The sequence below is a fragment of the Apis mellifera genome, linkage group LG4 (genome assembly GCF_003254395.2).
Source record: "Apis mellifera strain DH4 linkage group LG4, Amel_HAv3.1, whole genome shotgun sequence".
NCBI classification, from domain to species: domain Eukaryota; kingdom Metazoa; phylum Arthropoda; class Insecta; order Hymenoptera; family Apidae; genus Apis; species Apis mellifera.
The window spans coordinates 4,539,624-4,559,153 of NC_037641.1; the positions used below are offsets into that span (position 1 = coordinate 4,539,624).

Sequence of the window (19,530 nt, forward strand, 5' to 3'; positions counted from 1 at the left end):
AACGACGTACATTCCGAAACAATAGGATGGTCGATTTACATTTCAGAAATTTTCCATTGTTCTTTCCCCCTTTGTCTCGCATTCGGTCATCTTTTTAATTCATTTGTTATTTTCCCTGAGTTATATCTCTCGAATCTTTCAAATTCATATCCGGTTTTATCTCGTGGCAGGATCATTTTGAATAAAAAATAAAGGGATCCGTTTAATAATAAAGAGATTCAAAATAAAAAGATTGAAGAAAAGAAATTTATTTGAAGGGAAGAATAATCCACGAATAATTCAATACTCGGAATTTAATCTTTTCTCAAAAGTGAAATAAGAAGTTTAATTTATTTTTATTATTGTTTAAAACAAACACAGCAAGTAAAAAGTAAAATAACTCGAATAATATATATATATATATATATATATATATATATTATTTTATACAATGGACGTTTTATATTTCATTCATCGAAGAATTTACTTCTACAATTTATTGAAGAATTTTATCTTCGTTCAAGATATTCGATAAAAAAAAGGGAAAAAAAGAAAATATCAATATCAACTCTACTCAAATATTATTCACGGATAATCAACGGCGTTTCAATGAAATTCTGCATTTCAATGAAGTTCTTTTCTTCCATTCGATTATATCCCCCGGACGAGAAAATTTCCTTCTCCCTTTCGAATTAAAGTTAGAAGTATCGTTATTCCCAGAAATCTAATTACTTTGGCGCCCAAATATATAAAATACAGTGGATATTAGAAAAGTTGCAAAATTTTAATTTCCCCTTGGTTACAATCCTCCACAGTTTCCTTCGTTCGTTTCATTATTTTTCAAAGAAATATGATTAACTCGCCGCATTGTTGCGTTCGTTAAAAAAGGAAGAAAGAACAAGGGAAAATTTTAAACATCTTTTTAATCCAGAATTCTGTATTATGCGGGGTTTATTTCTTATCCCGCGTGCATAATACGAATTTTCTTCACATTTTTCTTCCATTTACACGGTTACAGGATAACTTCTCTCATCACTGTGCACGTGATATTTCCTAGATGAGGTTGCATCAGGTAATGAGAAATTCCTTTATTATCCAACTTACCTAACTGTTTCAACTGTTGCCGAATAAATATAAGAAAAAACGAATCGCAAATTGATCGAGATTCGAAAATTGTACGAAGGATGAAAAGCAAAAGACGACGATTGGACGATCTTTAAATCTTCGTTAAGAGGATCAGAGATTTAGTGCTGTTCGAGGGAATGTATTATTAAATTGGCCGAATTCCTCGAGATATTTCTGATTTATCGTTGCGCTTTTGCATCCCTCGTTTTGTACCGTTCGTGGTTGCGAGGCTACAGAGGTAGAGATTAATTCACGGAAATTCCAAACCCTTATCCCGAATCCATAGGATTCGCGAAGATTACGTGGATACGATCTTAATGTAATAAAAAATTATAAGACACGATCTAATTAAATCGTGATTTAATCTTAGCGCATAGAAACTTATGATGTGGATATTCACAAAGATGAAATTATAAGAAAGAAATTAAAGCAATTAAGGAAAATGGGAAAGATAAAATAATTATTTTATCACGATGTACGAAGAAATAAAAAATATATCGTCCAAAGATCGATTGTTACTATGATTAAATTTATGGATAATTAATAACGATATTATTATAATATCGTTAATTATATTTTTAAAAAAATTGAAGCCGTGATTCAAGACATCATACAATCGTATTGTTAGAATTTTTTTAGAATTATAATCAACATCTGTGTAATCTTGCAAGAAGTTGAATAACAGAAGAGATTGAAACTGGAAGAATCTTTTTAAATCAACGATACCTTCTAATGGATCATAACATGAAATAATTAAAAAATCGAAATTCACGAAGAAAGATATGTATCTTTTAAATAAAATGAATAAAAATATGATCTCTAATAATAACCAAGCACGAAACAATTGCATCCAACGATCAATCAAACTGATAATCCACACAGGAATCAAGATAATTCAATATTGAAAATTGGCTGGAAGGGATCGGCGCCGATGTTTTTCCCAGAAGGGCGGCGAAAGGTGTTCCATCCACTTTGGGGCCAATAACTCCCAGTGTGCCAATTCCCCGAGGAAACAATCCGGCCGACCACGCTGCTTTATCCCGAAGAGAAAAGCCTTTTGCTCTAAATTTAAGCGACGAATGATAAAAAACGGCTCAGTTAAGAGGATGACTCTCTCGGGGATAAGGAAAGAAGAAACCGCTGAAAAAGAAAATCCTTCGATCCTCCCCTTCTCTCTCTCTCTCTCTCTCTCTCTCTCTCTGAGGGGTGTATTTATCGCCCCTCGTAGACGAAACAAGTTTACGCCTCGACGAGAAACAGGTCGAAGGATAAACGTCGAGTCGACGAAGGGAGTCGAGTTTATTCGTCGATAAATGGATTAGTCGAGCGACAAACGAAACAAAACTACGTGGAAGAGTTGGCGGCGCTTGAACGAGTTAAAGGGGGTCGAGAGAATGAAGAAGGAGGGGTGGAGAGTGGAGCGAGAGCGGAGGATCGCAGTGTTCTTTTTTCTTTCCGCGCCGGTTACTCGATTTCCACGATTTTTCTTTATATCGCGACTTTTCTTTCGAATTTAGCCGGCCATATATAGCGTTTCCATTTCTTCCATGTGCGTTTCTTTTCTTCTTTTTCCCATATATCGCGAATATATTTTGAAAGAAGGATATTCTATTTCTGTAAAGAGGTGGAGGAAGTAAAATGTTTAGGGGAAAGGTGAAAATTGCAAGATGGGGGGGGGGATAAATTATACTGCCCCGAGCGGAGAAGAAGGTTTTCCCTCCTCGACGATATCCGTCCAAGGACGAACAAATTGAAGGTTTCAAAAGAAAATTGCAAGAGGAAAAATTGGAAAGGAGTTGTGTGCGATCCCTCCGGCAATAACCTCTAGGATGACCTCGATTTTTAATAGAGATCATCCTCTCCTTAAGCCTGAGATAAAAGCCTGGGCAAAAAATAGAAGTTTCTTTCACGAGGAACCAGGAGGATAGGCCAGAAGGACATCTGCAAGTCTCTTTGCCCGATTCACGATTCCACCCTCCGGTCGTATATTCTTGCTCGAAGGGTAGTCGTGGAGAGCGGATTCTGTGGAAATCCATGTATATGTGTGCGTGTGATTCGAAGCCACGACAGTGTTTGCGATACTACCAGGGGCCTCTGGTTTGCTCAAATTAACGGTGGGGGGGATGAATGGGGTGCTGGTTGACTGGAAAAAGCGGTGAAAGCGGCGATATTCCGATTACTTACCCCCTCTTTTGTCACTGTCGCGTGGTTGCGGATTTTTCAGATAACGATATCCCTGAGGGAACACCCTTGGAATGGCAATTGATAACTTCCCCGTTGCACTGGACACGGCTATTTTTCAAGGGACAAAGGGACGGGGGGGATACCTCTCTACAACTACCGATTAATGCTCGTGTCCCGCCTAATTAATTATGCGAGCAGATAAAACGGGAACGAATGGCGGCTGTCCCGGATTCTCGAGATCCTATAAATAACAGGGAAGGAGGGTAACGTAAAAGGGGTGGGGTTTTGGTTTGGAAACGGCGCGAGGGATGAAATAGAGTTCATCTTTAGGAATTGTAACTATTCAAAAGAATAATCTAATCTTTTATGAATTATTTTCTAATACACCTCACTGGAAAATAGAAATAGGCAACTTGGGAGAGTTGAAAATATTGCCTCGTTTCCTTGTTAGATTATACCTCTGTGTATAAATTTATACACGTACTGTATTTTTATGGATATTGTGCGATTTTTAGTCTTGAATAATATTTTAGAATAATCATCAATTTTCGACAACGAATCCTCTCGTAAAATCCAATCAAGGAAACGAATCAAATTAAAATGCATCAACATAAAACATATCCCCTTTAAATATTTCTCTGTTATTCTCCGTCGAAAAAATGATTGAAAATTATTGTTGGATTTTCAAAAGACACTCTCAAAGAAGTCAGGTCGCCTCGATTTCTCTGTCGCGAGAACGTTGACAGGAGAAATAAAATTTAAGATGTCTCTCGTCACCTGGAAATTCTGTTTTCATTCGACGAAAGGTCTCGAGCGAGTTCGCCTTTGTTCGATCGGATATTCTCGAGCAGGTGAATCGAGTTCGACGCGTGAGACGTTAACCTTATTTCCAAACTTGTCTGGCTGGCGTTAATTTCGTCGTATCGTATCGCTTCATGGAAGAAAGGATGGAACAAGGCACGCGTTCGATAGATTGTTAAACGAATCTTGGTAGCTGGAAATACGCGTGCATTTATATACACGTGAATCCTTGACACGGGCCTACATGCGGCCTGGCTCGGTTTGAAAGCATCGATCAGCAATTAACAAACGAGTTTGCCTCGCCTCTCGACCATCGAGAGAACTCGAAGAATCCATTAGGTGTACGATGGCCCCTCGGTATGCAAATTGACCGTGTCGAGTAATCGCATTGAAGCATCTTCCACTCTGCGGCCGTGTAAAAAATTGAATAATTGAAGTTGTAATAAATAAATGGGGATAAAAATATCGTGCCAAGATTTATTTAACATATCTGGATCCTCGTCTGAATGGCGGAAGAAACGGACATTTTCAGTGAGTTGTCGTTTGGATTAGTATTTAGGGAGGTAATTGATGTTAGAGATGGGGAAGATCGTGCTTTGGATATGATGTACAGGAGAGCACTTGTCCTTGGTTGGAAAGGAATAGCGGGGTAAGCAGGTTTCCAAGTGTATTAGCGCGAAAAGAGTGAATTTTGATCGGGAAATTTTCCGCAACGATCGCGAAAATCATATTTAACCAAGCACTTGGGATCGCATCGTCTCTGATCTGTTTATCGTCGATCGGTTTCAGGTGCTATATTCACTCATGACCAAAAGGATAGCAGTACGGAGTTGGCCTTCAAGTATGCCGTGTACAAGATCAACAAGGAGAGGCTCATACTGCCGAAAACGACGCTGGAATACGACATTCAATACGTGCCAAAAGATGACTCGTTTCACGCGTCGAAGAAGGGTGAGTGGTGATTCATCTCATTTGCATTAAGAGTTTGGAGAAAATTCGATATAAATCAAAACGTATATCCATTGAAAAAATTATAGAATATTTCCATTTAGCAATTATGTAATATGAAACGATTTATATTTATTTTTATTTACAAATAATGTATGACTTCGATATATTTTTACTTTATCAACTGCAATGATGTATTTACTATTCTTTACATATTTTATATTTATACGAAGAAATGTTTATTCGTGAAATATTTATATCTGTTTTCTCCAATATAATTTTTTTTTTAAGTTTATTCAAATTTAATATCGTTCATTGCTGTTTATCATATTAATTAAACATATAATTTAAAATGTTGAAGGGAGATGAGGTAGAGACGAGGTATTAAAATCAGTCTGAAAATACTTTCTTAACATCGGATGAGCTAATAAAAAATGGATAGCACGATAGCATTATACTATAACCTGATCAGAGATAATGGCTTTACTCATGGCATTATTAGAGCCCCCCTTCTTTCAGCCTCGACTCTCAAATACACGTTATCAGTTAGCCTTGTCTGGTTTAGCTTACAATATCGTTTACGTGAAAATTTTATCTTCTCCTTTTTTTAAAAAACGTTGCTCGTGATCGTGCAATTTCTTCGGAATTCAGAAGATGACAAAAGTAGTATAATAAAAAATCAACAAGGAATTTGTTCTGTTCGAAAACAGTTCGAATATAACCCGATCTCTCAACACTTCGAAATAAGCTTATCGAGGCGCTATATCGAAAATTGAAAGACGTTCAATCCTATTTCACGTATTTATAGCTGATCGACACGCTTTACGACGTGTCGTAAGTCCGTTTCGCTTCTTCCCGAACCGAGCAGATGTTGCTCGTGATTTTTTATTTTATTCGACTACACCGTAACTGGCAACGTATCAATAGAGAAAGGATAGATAAAACTTCGTGATTCGCGTGAATGGGCTTTTAGAAAGATCCACGGGCGAAATTCATTATTTACCCGGTAATCCGTCAGCTGTGCCGTTTTCATCGTGTGCCACGCTGTCCCTCGCGTAAACCCAGTCCCCGTGGAAAATCAGATCAATGGATTTACCCTTTTTCTTTCCGTCGGATCGTCCACCGTTCCGTAAACGGATGATCGGGTTCTCGGGATCGATGTGCCCTGTCCACTTTCGATTCGATTCCCCTTCGACAAGAACAGATTTTTTTTTTCTTTCGAATTTCCTGCAACGCGTGCTGTTGTGCTTTTCTTCTTCTTCTTTGCACTTTTTTTTAAAAACATAGGTCCAGAGAATAGTCCAAATAAATCTCAATTACGTCTCTTTTTTATTTTTTTTTGTTTTCAAATTCTCGAGTGACTTTTATTCCTCCATTGATGTAAAAGAAAATCCTTCGAAATATCTTTTGGAAATAATTGATCATTGATAAAGGAAATTAATTAGATCGAAGAGATTCCGTATATAAAATGAATGTGAATTATTTGTTCTTATAAGATTAAAAATCCTTGACAATGCCGTTTCGACAACCTGTTTAGTCAGCCAAACTTCTGATTTACGATTATCTCTACAAGGTTGTTGGTTCAGTGGCTACAAGCCAGCAGATACTTGTTCGATTTTAGCCATTTCTTTATGGCCGTGACTTTTCTCTCGACGATGACTCTTCTGTAACCCTTACTCCCCGATAATACAGATTCTTATCACTCTTCAGATAAAGAAAAAAAAAAAATTCAACGCCCCGTTATTTCCGTCACCGATCGGAGATAAAGATATCCTCTTCGAATCTCATCCAATTTCCAACTTGAAAATATTGAACAAACTTTTTCAATTCTAAAAGATATTCTTATCGATTCTCGATTTTCATCGTAATAAATTTATCCATTATCATTTATCAATTTGAAAAAATTCAACTATTGTATCATCCAAAATCACTTTAATGAAATGCATTCCCTTCAACGTCTTCTCAATTCCCTCTTCAACCCCAAATCATCTCTACATTCGTACATTATCTTATCTTGTCGTTCTTCACTTGGGAAAAAGAAACTCGAGGATTTCACCAGATTGTTCTTGATAAAAAAAGAGATTCCCTTTAACCCCTCAACTCCTATCAAACGAGGAGCAAACGAGGTTAAACCTCGATTCCGCGCGAGAAATCTCTCTGAAACGAAACGGTGTCATATTCAAAGTTATTGTCCGGAGATATTCGCCAACACTTTGGTTCCCCCATTCACGTTCATCTTCCTTCGATTCCTTCCGTTTACAAGGCCTATCATCCTCTCTTTAAACGGAGGCGAGAGAAGAGGAACGCTGTCGGCATAAGAAGATAGCGTGTTTTCCATAGAGGCGGTTGTATGCATGGGTCTCGAGAACAAGCGAACAACATTGTTGCCCGAGCGCGGTTGTATGCATGCAAATGCGCGCATCCGCATGGCCAGGGATGAAGCTCGTGCAGAACCGTTTGTTTCGCATAAACGTTATCTGCCCTCGGCCGCGGGCCATTTTTACATTTTTACGGTTATACGCATACGTGCAGGGTGATACGCGCAGGTGGCCGGTTATCGGCCCAAGAGTCGATAAATGAAACTTGTGGATTTCGATGCTGACTTGGTTTATTACAAAAATCGATGGGATTTTAAGACGAGTTTTACTATTCTCAGCTTGTATTTCTCATTGAACTGAAATTATTTTATGACGAGATAAGAATCAAAAGACTGATTTGTCTTATTGTTAAGAAGAAGTGGAAAGAAATCAAGAAATTGTGAAACACGAAGATGAGTATATAAAGATAGACTTAATCTTACAAATCCTCCATACTTATTCGACAAACAAGCGAGAAATAATAGTGAACTGTCGTTGCAAAATCTTGATCTTCTGAATTTAGAATTGACAGATTCAAAGATTCGTATAATTTTCCAAATAGGATTTCCAAAACACTTTCCACTTTCGATTCTACGACAGTTATCATCGTATCCTGAAAATTAATCTCAAAATATAGAATTTGAAACTTGGGACTTTCTCGAACTGTTATTCCTCACTTCCAAGATCTCGATTGTAGAATTTTCTAATTTCTACGGATTGTAAATTCTGTGCAGCCTAATGAGGAGGAACACGATACGTTGAATGATGGAAAAAGAAAACGGAACTCGGTACAACGTCACGTCTTGTCACGTGTTCAAGAGCACCTCTTGAAGTCTCTGTTCTCGATGCCTCGAACGAATAAAGACCCTCCACGATTTCTTCTCCATCTTCGATCTTCCGCACGAAGCCTGTGAACATATACATACACATATATATTCTCGTATTCTCTCAAACGGAACTCGAGCCATTTTAGCTACCCCATGCGAACAATCGATTTTAAATTATTATTCGTGTAAAGGAATGTTTGTTGCGACGTGATATTCTCTTCGAGGAATTGACGAATGTATGGCATTCAAGAAGAATGATTTCGAAGAATGAAATTTTGGAAATAGATATTGGAATTTGGTAAAACGAAAAGATTAAAGTTCGAGGATCGATAATTCTTCGTAATAATATTTCATAATTGAGAAATAACAAATTATTATATTAGTCCAAAAATATTAGGGGAGTCGAGGTTTAATTTGTCTTTTGTTCCATCAGTTTTCCATCGATTCTAACAAAGTTATGGAACTTGAAAAGTTCGACGATTTTTCAAACTTTTACTAAGCTCCTAATTCGATGATCAGATAGCGTATATAAGAAGGAATGAAGATTGAGTGAATGTTGTGTGCAGAATTGTCAGAAAAATTCCCTGTGTCTGGAAAAAGTAGGAGAAAATAGTACTGTTAGTGAACTAGTTATTGGATCCCATCTGTTATTTGTTCCCCGATATCCATTTGCTAACATTATATAAGTTTTGACATTACTAGTTTCCCACTACTTTTTCCCTTTCTTTCCATAAAGATTTTCAATTTTTCTCTAACAACTCTAATTATGTATCTTCGAAATTATAATGATTGAATCCTTTTTCTATTAATTTTCCCATTTGAAGAACCTTTCTGTGTTCCATCCACAGAGATCATCAGAATTATCGAATTTCTTCATTCTTCTAATTTAAAAATTATTTAGAATATTCTTCTTTGGTCTTCCATCGATCATTGATATCATATAAATTAAATAAATAATATATTCAATTTCGACAGGGATAATTTTCTCGCAATTCCGGTGATATAAATTTATATTTTGAGAAGGAGAAAGAATATTCCTCTTTATATCCGCGATATTTTCTACAAAAAAACAACTTGAGATGATCCACGATCTATCAAAAGAATAAAATTGTACAATCGTCGAATTTTTGTATTTAACTCTTTCATCGAACGGGCAAGTAAAGTTTTTATTTTCACGCTTTTCTTTCCCCCATCGAAGATACGGAATTTTCCCACGAACTGGGCAAAGGTATTTCGAAAATCCAGCAGCCGCGGCACAGCGAAATCTGCGAATAATGGAGCCTACTAGCTAGTCTCAAAGGTTTTGAGGCGGAGATTAAACCGAGCATATCCGCCGATCGTATTTCAGACCCGGGTCAACGACGTGCAGCCGCTGCTCTTTTCGCGATTTAAGCTTCGTTCTTGGGCAGCATCTGCGCCCACAATTTCTGCTACCCCCGCCCCTATATTCCCCTTGGTAATTCTTTATAATACGCGGTGGCCAATCGAAAGTCAGCATTTAGATTTCGTGCCGTTTAATCCACCGTTTTCCAATAATTTTGTCAAGTGTTTCATACGCGAGAGTAATATTAATATAAACGTTCGAAAGGTACAAAGAATATAAGAGTTTGAAGATTATTAAAAAAAGGATCAGAATAAGTTCGATTCTCTTTGCGATCAGTGTTATGTCCGCGACACGGAAAGGGGAAGATCGTCGAAAGAAAGTTTTTCGTTTCCTCGAAATTTCGTCCTTTTATTAAAACGCGAAACCACAACAACGACAACTGCTTTTCCTCGGGTTTCGTTTTCTTTTATATCGTCCGCGGGCTTCACGTTGACACCAAAAATAAAAGATCGCCACTTTCGTTTCTATTTTCTTCTTGAAAAATTTTCGATCTTTTCTTCCTTCGAGATCCATCTGCAATTTTCACTCGAATTTTTATATAGAAAATTTGTTTAATTCATACAATGATTTTTGGTTTCTTATGTATAACTTGTTCCGTGATATTATTAAATCATTATAAAATTATGTCTCTTAGCATCAAATTTGAATATTCGATTTAAATTCATGAATTTGATGTATAATTGGACTTTTTCGCCGATTGTTCGACTTTCGTTTCCTATTATATGCATTCTTTAGAAGTTTATTTCACTGGACGTGGAAGAAGGAAAGGTAAGTAAGAGGATAAAAGTTGGGAAATAGGTACAATAGAGAAGAGAAACAGAGATTCGCTCTTTGTAGAAAATTCACACGAGCGAATTTCTTTGCACGACGGTTCACTTGCCCAAAGTAACATCTTTCTCCTACATAATCATAATTTTTAATTAACTTAATTTCAACCATCATTCTCAACATCATATTAAATTCTCAAATAACCGCACACATTCTATCATCTGACTTCTAAATTTTAAACACTTCCTTTCTATTGTATTCCTTTTAAAATTGAAAATTAATCTTAAAGAATTCGATCCACGTGCTAATATAAACTGTTTTATTTTAGAAAAAATTCCAATAATAGAAAGAAAAGGCAGAAAGAAATTTCAGAAGAGTGCAATCGTATCCCGATTAAAACGGAGCGACAGATGTCGCAGAGGGCATTGATATAAACGGCCGAAAAGACGATTCTCAGACGGTGTGATATTGATTTCACGACAGGCGGACAGATTTAACGCACAATTACTCTGATTGAATGAGGTTGGCCCGGAGAATTGGCGACATCAAAGGACAAACCGGCATTCGCCACCTCGTTAAGGGAAGTTGAAAGGAGAACCGGCAAGGGATGGACACGTCCAGAACGGGAGAAGAGCTTCCTGTGTACCTGCCACGCTTTGTTATCTGCTTCCAGTATTTCTTACTCTTGGAAACGCTCTACACATTTGTCGGCTAAATAGCGCTCTATGGTCGAATTAAGCATCGCGAGAAAATTGCTATCGCGTAACCTTTTTTGAAATTGATATCATTTACAGTGAAAAGAATACTACAAGAACAACTATTTCGATATATCGTTCTTAGAGAATCGAGAAATATGAGCTTTCGTCATACTTGAAGAAGAGATTATAATTTCTTAAACGATTTCATCGACGATTACACATTCAAGTTTTTTCTTCCTCCCTTTTTGTTTGGCAAATATCTGGAAATATTTCTGTCCTATTATTTCGAGCCCTTTGTATCCTAAGAAGATTTCTTGGCAAAGAGTACATCGCCTTATACCACATAAGTTACAGTATAATTACGCATTCGAGCTTTTCCAACCCAAGGATTCGACCCAGTCAAAAAATATCGCGTCGTCGTTCAATAGCAAGTTGATCCTCGTCGATGGCAACGACCTGTTACGTGAATAATATCGAGCGTCGATTTTTTAGTCGATTTCCGAACTCGTTTAAATCGGACTGGCCTCGAGCTTTTTTTTTTTTGACGCGTTTCGAATTTTCGCCACCGTGGAAATTTATCGGCTACTATGGAAATTGGAGAGAACATTGGAAAACTTGAACTCGCGACATGCTTTCACGAAATACAGAGGATTGAGGAAAAAAGACAAAACGAAGATGGCCGAATGCCAGATATATAACGATTTTTTAAATATCGAATTTTGGAAAGGAAGATTGCGAGGCGAAGTATGAATCGGTGGGAATTTCACTGAGAGTACTTTTCACAGTAGAGTAAATTAATATTGATCTGACGCGAGAAAAAGAAAAAGGAATATAAAAATAATATAAACTGCGTGGCAGAATAATGATGGACAAATTGTGATCCTTGTGAAATCGAATTTCTTGCAATACTCTTTTTATTCCATTAAAAAAAAAAAAAAAAGGAAAGGTCGACGAATCGAATCTCGATCAACCCTAAGCTGGTTGAAACACGCTGAATCGTTCGTCGATACGAACGACGTTTGTATAGAACCGGTTTGTTAAGAAGATTAACTTCTTTTACTTTTATCGTCCAACATTTCCAGGGGGAAACTTTTCAAACAAAAGTCGTGAATAAATTCAAATTCGACTTTGATATCTTCTTCCTTTTCCCCTTTTACATTTTTCATGGTTACAAAGGTCTTCTTATTACCTTACGAGGAAAATTCTAATTCTAAAGAAAGTATACGCGTACGTAGCGTGAAATGAGTTATACACGGAGCAAAAGCAAAAAGTCTTGCTTTGAAAGGATAATTTTATGCAACAGCGTAATAATAATAAATTAAATTATCGAATTAAACGTTTCCATTAAAATTTACATTTTACTTGTAATGATTTATTGCTCCGTTTCGCGCCATTATACTTGAATTTTCAAGAAATAACGTTAATCCATTAAAATGATACTCTTAAAAAAAAAATTGCTCCACAAAGTTTTATTAATCAGAATAAAGTGTATCGATCGAAACTTATTTCTTGTTGTAAACAATTCAATTATACATATAAGATACACAAAAAATTTCTTATCAATCTTTCGAAGCACTATTCGGGAAATAAATAACACGACCGCACGGTACAGGTGCGATGCATTTCCGCTTGCATGTAGTTTCCGGGACATGCATCAGTTTTAGAGAGAGAGAGAGAGAGAGAGATAGACGAGGAATTAGATTTTTCTTCTCGATCCGTTTTGAACGTGACTGACCAATCCTTGGCGACCAGGATAGATCGATGCCCAACGCCATTTAATTGCCGCGCCCCTTAATCACCCCTCCCTCGTCTCGACCCCTCGACAGTGGCTTGGACCTGTCGCCGATGATGTAATTACCAGGGCGAGCGGTTAAAGGCAAATTAACCGGAAGTTTATCCCTTGGTCCTTCGAGTTAATTAACTGGGAATGAATTAAGAGATGGCCGAGTGGATTTGTGCCTTCCAGAAAAATAAATCAACTGTGAGAGGGTTTGGTGCGTGCGTGGAGTGGATAGGAGGGAGGAGGTGGGGCGCCCCCCCTCCGACAAGTATTATCGGACGATTTTAATGGAATTTCGGGATAAATGGGGGATAAAAGTTATTCGATTCGTGTTCATTTATTTCTACGTAGTTCACGGATTTTGATATTATTCGAAAAATAATCCACTCGATGGGAGTTTTGATGAAAAGCAATATGAATATTTAGCAATGGGTTGTGAATGAGAGCGAATTGCCAAAAAATAAATGAATGAATGAATAAATGGGGAAATATTTGATTTTAATAAACGACAATGATAAAAAGATAGTAAATCGACGAAGATTAATTGATTAATAACAAGAATGATTAATTTTCATTCGAAATTTTTTAAATTTAAGAATCATTTTTTCTTTTTCTTATTCAGATATTAGATTCAAAATGAGAAAAATATCAAAATTCGTCTGTAATCAATTGGATATTTCGAAATTATTATTTTTTTTTATAAATAATCGTTGACGAGATATATTTATAGAAGAAACAATCGTGCTTTCTCTCGAAACAATCACATCGGATTGGTTAATTTCATTTTCAAACGTTGCTCTTTGCTTATATACCGTAAACGCGAAGCTTTCTACAGACTCGTGCCATAATCCAAACACAGCAGTGCTCCACTCCAGTCAACCACTTACACTACTACAAGAGAAGTTACTTTACAAATGGATACTTCTCAACTTCTCAAGATCAGTTCGAAATCTTTCCCTAATATCATCACGTTCAAGTGAGATACTTTCACACGTTCTTAATCGGACGAAAAAAAAAAACTTGCAATGAAATCAATGCCAATAGTAATCGGGGAACAATAAGATTCGAGATTTAATTAAAAACTTTAATTAAAATCCCAATCCCTCCCGATTCAAGTATCCAAAGAATTCCTTATCCTATTATAAAATATCAGGAATTTGGGCACTCATTTCGAGCAGAATTTCGAAAATATCAACGGGATGAATGAATTTTGTAAAATTAACAACGTTGGATATCAAAAATTAATCTTTGGCAACAATCTTGCGGAATAAAATTTGCCATTAGATGGAAAAAAAATTCATTATTGGAAAAAATACGCTAAGGAATCTTCAAGTATGAGAGAATGGGAACGATTGAATGAACGATTCAAACGGATCCACGAAAGTGGTATTCTAGAAGTAACCGAGCATGGTGTTGCGTTTTCCATTTCGCAGCGAGAGCAATGGCTATCTCCCCGCTTTTAAACCGGCGTTAATATTAAAGTCCCTTTTCAAAAGTCTGGTATCGCCGCCCCTCGCCAAAGAGATTTCATCTCGTGAGTAATTTCATCTGTGCGTGTAGGTCTGTTCGCGTTTCCTTAATGTAGCCACGTTATATAAGTTAGTTCAACGTGAGAAGATCCGGGGCGAAGGTACTTAACGTGGAAATAGGTAAATGCTCTCTTTGCAAGAACAAAAAAGATTGTAGAAAATTGTAGCGTCGCTTCCTCTCGTTTTTTCCTCTCTGTTATTATTTATCTGTTAAATTCGTATTCGTATTTAAATTACGTGTTTCGATACACGTATTATATATATATATTATTTTACGAAGAGTAAGGATTATTTGTTGGAAAGAAAGAGTGGAAAGGATCGAAAAAGTACGAAATGTAGCTACTTGAAATGTAAGAAGGATCCTTTATTTCGAACCGGTGTTCGAATTCCCCTTATCTTGTCACGTACAAATACTTGACTTGCCAACCAGGTTCGTTAAACTTCTCGCCAAACTCTCTTCCCCTCAACAACGATCAACAGACTTCCTATATCTTCCCTGCAAACTTTTCCACAATATCTACACGATTATCTTGGAGCCATCACCCCATCCCTTTATACCTTTTGCTCTCGCCAACTTTATTGTTTCTTATTTCTTCTTATCCCAACAACAGTTACGTGTGTGTATATATATATACATCACTACAATTCGTCGAATCGAGAAACGAGCAATGCATTTTATCGATCGTTGTCTCTCTCTTTCGAACGAGATTCCTTATCCCCGGCCAAACAACTCTCCATCCTCGTCGTTTGGGTGCGCGTTATCTTGCCAATCTTTCGCTCGTCTTCGTCCGTCCCTTTATTTTTCCTCGAATTTTTCTCGCGTCGTGGCGGAGGGAAATCGTCGTCTCAAAGGATACGCTAATGGAACGGATATTAAAAAATAAACGGGACGTGGCTGGCACGGAAATGAAAACAGCCGCGAATTCGAGTTTCGCCTCTCTTCGGCGAAACCATCCACCGACGATTACATTGCGATTAAATAGCAAATTAAGCTTAAGGTGCTGATGGAACGAATCGGGTTGTACCGTCTTCTACCATTTCTTTTAAATATTTCTCTTTCAATTCTGCCGGTGAATTTGGAATAGGAAATTTTGAAGAGAAATCTCTTAAATATTTCGGGGATAAAACGGGGATGATATCTTGTCATTGGGATTATCTTGATATAATTGTTCCAACTGTTGCATTAACAACTCGTAAAGTGTTGCATTAATACACTCGTTGGAGTGTAAATCGTGGAGCGAAATGGTAGACACAGAGAGATTTATCTGAGTATCTTGGAAACTATTGATGGCATTGAATAATATTAATCCACTAGAATCCACTAGATATAGATATTATATTTTAATATTATTGATGGAATATTTAAAATAATTCCTAAATAATTATTAATCGTTTCTTTAATTTTCATATATCCTCTCATCAAATGGTGTATCCCTTCAATTTTTATTCGAAATATATCTCAATGCATCATCAGTTTCCTGTCATATTATTTAAGTAAATCGATTTAAATAAAACACTTTGTACATACAGTTATATATATTACAGTTTCATTTAAACTCTACGTTGAAACGATAAAGTTCGATTAGGAAACAAAAAAAGGGAAAAATAATAATAGCGTAATTCGAATATAATGAGCACGATAGCAAATGTGAGCCGATAATGAACCACCGAAACACCATTATCCCGTCTGTAGAGAATTCATTATCCCTTAGCTTCCGTACCCGCCGATCTTTTCCTCCCTACATAATCGAGGGATACGAGAGGGGAGAGAGCTTCATAAATCCCAACTATCGTTGTCGTAATTTTTATAGCGTAATCATGGGTTGCGAACAAACATCCTCGACGAGGCATTCCACGAGATAATGCGTCGCCAAGCAGGAAAACGATGACAGATACCGGTTCGATTTATTACCAAGGCGCGCCATATCGAACTACTCTACTACTATCGTAAGTAGATAAGCCTCCTTATAGTCAGACGTCTAAATATTACGCGAATTGTTTCGAACGTTTCGTCGGGAGGATCGTTCTTCACGTTTATTTCTTAAACATATCTCTTTCGAGATATTTTTAATCAGAGTTCATCACCTTTGTTTATTAATGTTACTCAAATTTTTTTCGAAAGATTTTGCGATAAGTTTGACACTTTTTTGGAATACGTGAAATAAATATGTTTGAATATCGAAAGATTAAGTTGGATTAAAATAGATTCAACTTTGTATCTTATCCGTTTAAAATTAATTTTCTTCATTATCTCTCTATCCGTATTAAATTGCATTCAATAAATTAATTTCTCACATTTCCAATGATTGATTTTAAATGGATTCTCGTAAATTGATCGATCAATTTTGACAGAATTAAATTCTCCAAACAATCGTATTATACCTTTTGAAACCGTAGAGTTCGAAGATATCCATAGAATATCATTAAATCGTATCTTCTAACGGATCATTCACTTCCCATCGTGTAATTATGCATTAATTCGGATACATAAAGACAGGTTCGTTCGAGGTTTGAAAGGTACAATCGTAACTGGTTAAGTTAGAGTTTCAATAATACCCGAATTGTAACAAAACCTCGGAATCACGAGGGTGGATAACAAGCAAATTACCCCATTTGGTCATCCTATGCGTGCTTTGTGCATCGTGCACCAAAGACCGGGCCGAGAATGATTTTACGAACACCTGGATCTCACGAGCCAGATTCAGTTAATTTGATATTAACGAGACTGTTGGATTATACCGGTGTAATCCAAGATAAGTTACAGTATTTAGTTAGCAAAGTGTTTGAGCAGAGGATACTGCGTTCTTAGAAGCGTTCAAATATTATTACTATTAATAGAAAATTATTTTTGTTCTAGATTTTATGAAATGTATTATATCGTTATATCACCTCAAATGGAGAATATAAAACTGTTGGACCAAACGTTACGTCAATCCAACATTGCAGAAATGAAATAAAATTTCATTTTTATTTTCTAATCGTTCTTCCATTCTTGAAAAAAAGAAAAAAGAAAAAGAAAAATTAATATATGTCCTGGTATCGATATATAAACGAGAGAGATCGAATATCGTCATTATCGATAATAATCGACATTCCTACTGTCCATGGAACAATTTTCAACAGCCATAAACGAATACCACGATCATGCGTTCAGCTTAGCGAGTCGTTAACGCCACATTAACGTCGCTCTTCGCTCATCTACGTGCCCATGATCTTAATGAGAGCTGCTCACCTAACAAGTTTCACTGTTTAATGGTTCGTCGAATGTGGCCTGGAAATTACTGACAGATGGTCAAACTGATTTTCGAGTTTTCAATCGAACGGAGCAATCGATTAAGAAATATCCATCCATTATCCATTTATTTTATTTCAACTCTAAAACAGGTAGAAGGATGTTTGGGAAATTTTCATACGATGGTTTATTTATTGACGATTTTTATTTTGAGAAAGAAAAATTTCAAGAATATACGATGAATAAGAATAATAATTTTAAAAAATTTATAAAGTGTATATGCAATATAAATCATTTGTACAATACAAGTCATTAATTATATTAATGATTGATTATTTATCATTTTCCACGGTTTTCATTGGAAAGTAATTCAATGTATTTTATCCTTATTTTACAACATATTTTTTTTTATTAATATGATAAGACAGTGTAATAATGAATGTTGATTGCAGCGTGTCAACAGGTCAAATACGGCGTGCAGGCGGTATTCGGGCCATCGGATCCCATTCTGGGGCAACACATCCACAGCATCTGCGACGCACTGGATATTCCACATTTGGAAGCCAGGCTGGACCTGGACACGGAGGCGAAAGAGTTCAGCATCAACCTCTATCCCGCACAAAGTTTGCTCAACGCCGCTTATCAGGATATCATGGAGTTTCTCAACTGGACCAAGGTCGCCATTATCTACGAGGACGATTATGGTGAGTATTTCTTTCATTTTTAATTATTCTCATTGTACTCTTTCGAAAGATGGAATTATTTTTAGGTTTTTTAACGTGTAGTTCTTCACTTGATCATAAACAGGCTTGAGTTTTTTTTTCTACAAACTATTATTTGTATGAAATAATTTTTAATTTATTTCTTCTATCTATTTTGCGAGACGATAATATTAATTCGATCTCAGCGATTAAATTAAAGAGGAATTCTAATTTAAAACGGAGGATTATAAGAGTCGTAGATATTCGAAACAAGGGAAGCATTAATTTCACCGATAATCCCGGTTGGATTATTAATTTGCTTAACAATTGCTGCTGAAGAAGAAACCTCTCAATTAGCAACAATTAAGATCCCGGCAAATGGAATAACGTCGATTAATAAACATCCTTGTGAAAAACCGAGATAACGAAATTCATTCGTAATTAGAAAACGTTGGCGAAGAAAACGTTTAATTAAGCGAATTTCGTTTAATTAATTCGCGAAATGGCGATTTTAAACCAGGATTCCTTCCGGCGTTTTCAAGTAATTGCACACTATTCTTTGGTACCCTCGATCTTGGACGATGAATAATGTAAGGGGTTGGATGGAATTGTGTAAGATGCACGTGCGCGCAATCGTGGCATGGTTCCATTTCGATCTATAAGGCAATAAAGGCGGAATACTTATTGACATTTTCTAAGTTTCTCAATTCCAATTCTTGGAAATGTCAAAGGAATGATGATCCACTTTGTTGCGCGGTAAATCGAGTAAATATTTAATCTTTGTGTTAAAGCTTGAAAAAGATTTTCAAATCCAATTTTTCTTTTTTTCTCCCTCGAATCTTTAGTAACTCAAGCTTTAAAAGATTATTTAGCTTAACGAGCTGATAAGTCTAACATTGATTTAATTTTTTAGAAATATCAAGAAAGATCGGAGAATATTTCCATCAAAGCATAGAATACTTTTGAGAGTTACATTTGCGATAAAAGCACGAGTCGAAATAAATTTCGAAAAAAGGTTTTATTTTACACGAAAAGTACGTCATATTAGCTTTAAACGGCTCTTAGTCCAGGTTCAAGCTGAGCTACAATAGGGATGCGTAAATTTAACCGCTATGAGTATCGACCGAACGCTCGTGCTGTAATATTCCCGTGACAGATTGTTACAGTACGTGCGTCGCCACCATTTCGTGCGCAATGAGCGTGGCTCTTCCCCGAGC

At 36.5% G+C, this 19,530-nt stretch overlaps 1 protein-coding gene across 8 annotated transcripts in view; it reads left to right on the forward strand.

The window, feature by feature from the left end:
- LOC412993 (glutamate receptor ionotropic, kainate 2) overlaps positions 1-19,530 on the forward strand; it is a 118,532-nt gene that overhangs the window by 32,891 nt on the left and 66,111 nt on the right. For all 8 annotated transcript variants that reach the window (XR_003304578.1, XM_026440355.1, XM_006558658.3 and 5 more), the window contains exons 3-4: positions 4,879-5,040; positions 18,065-18,316. Coding sequence is in view for 7 of the 8 variants with exons in the window: in XM_026440355.1 (XP_026296140.1) it covers positions 4,879-5,040; positions 18,065-18,316 (414 nt within the window). In the remaining variant the exon portion in view is untranslated. The remainder of the gene's footprint in view (positions 1-4,878; positions 5,041-18,064; positions 18,317-19,530) is intronic.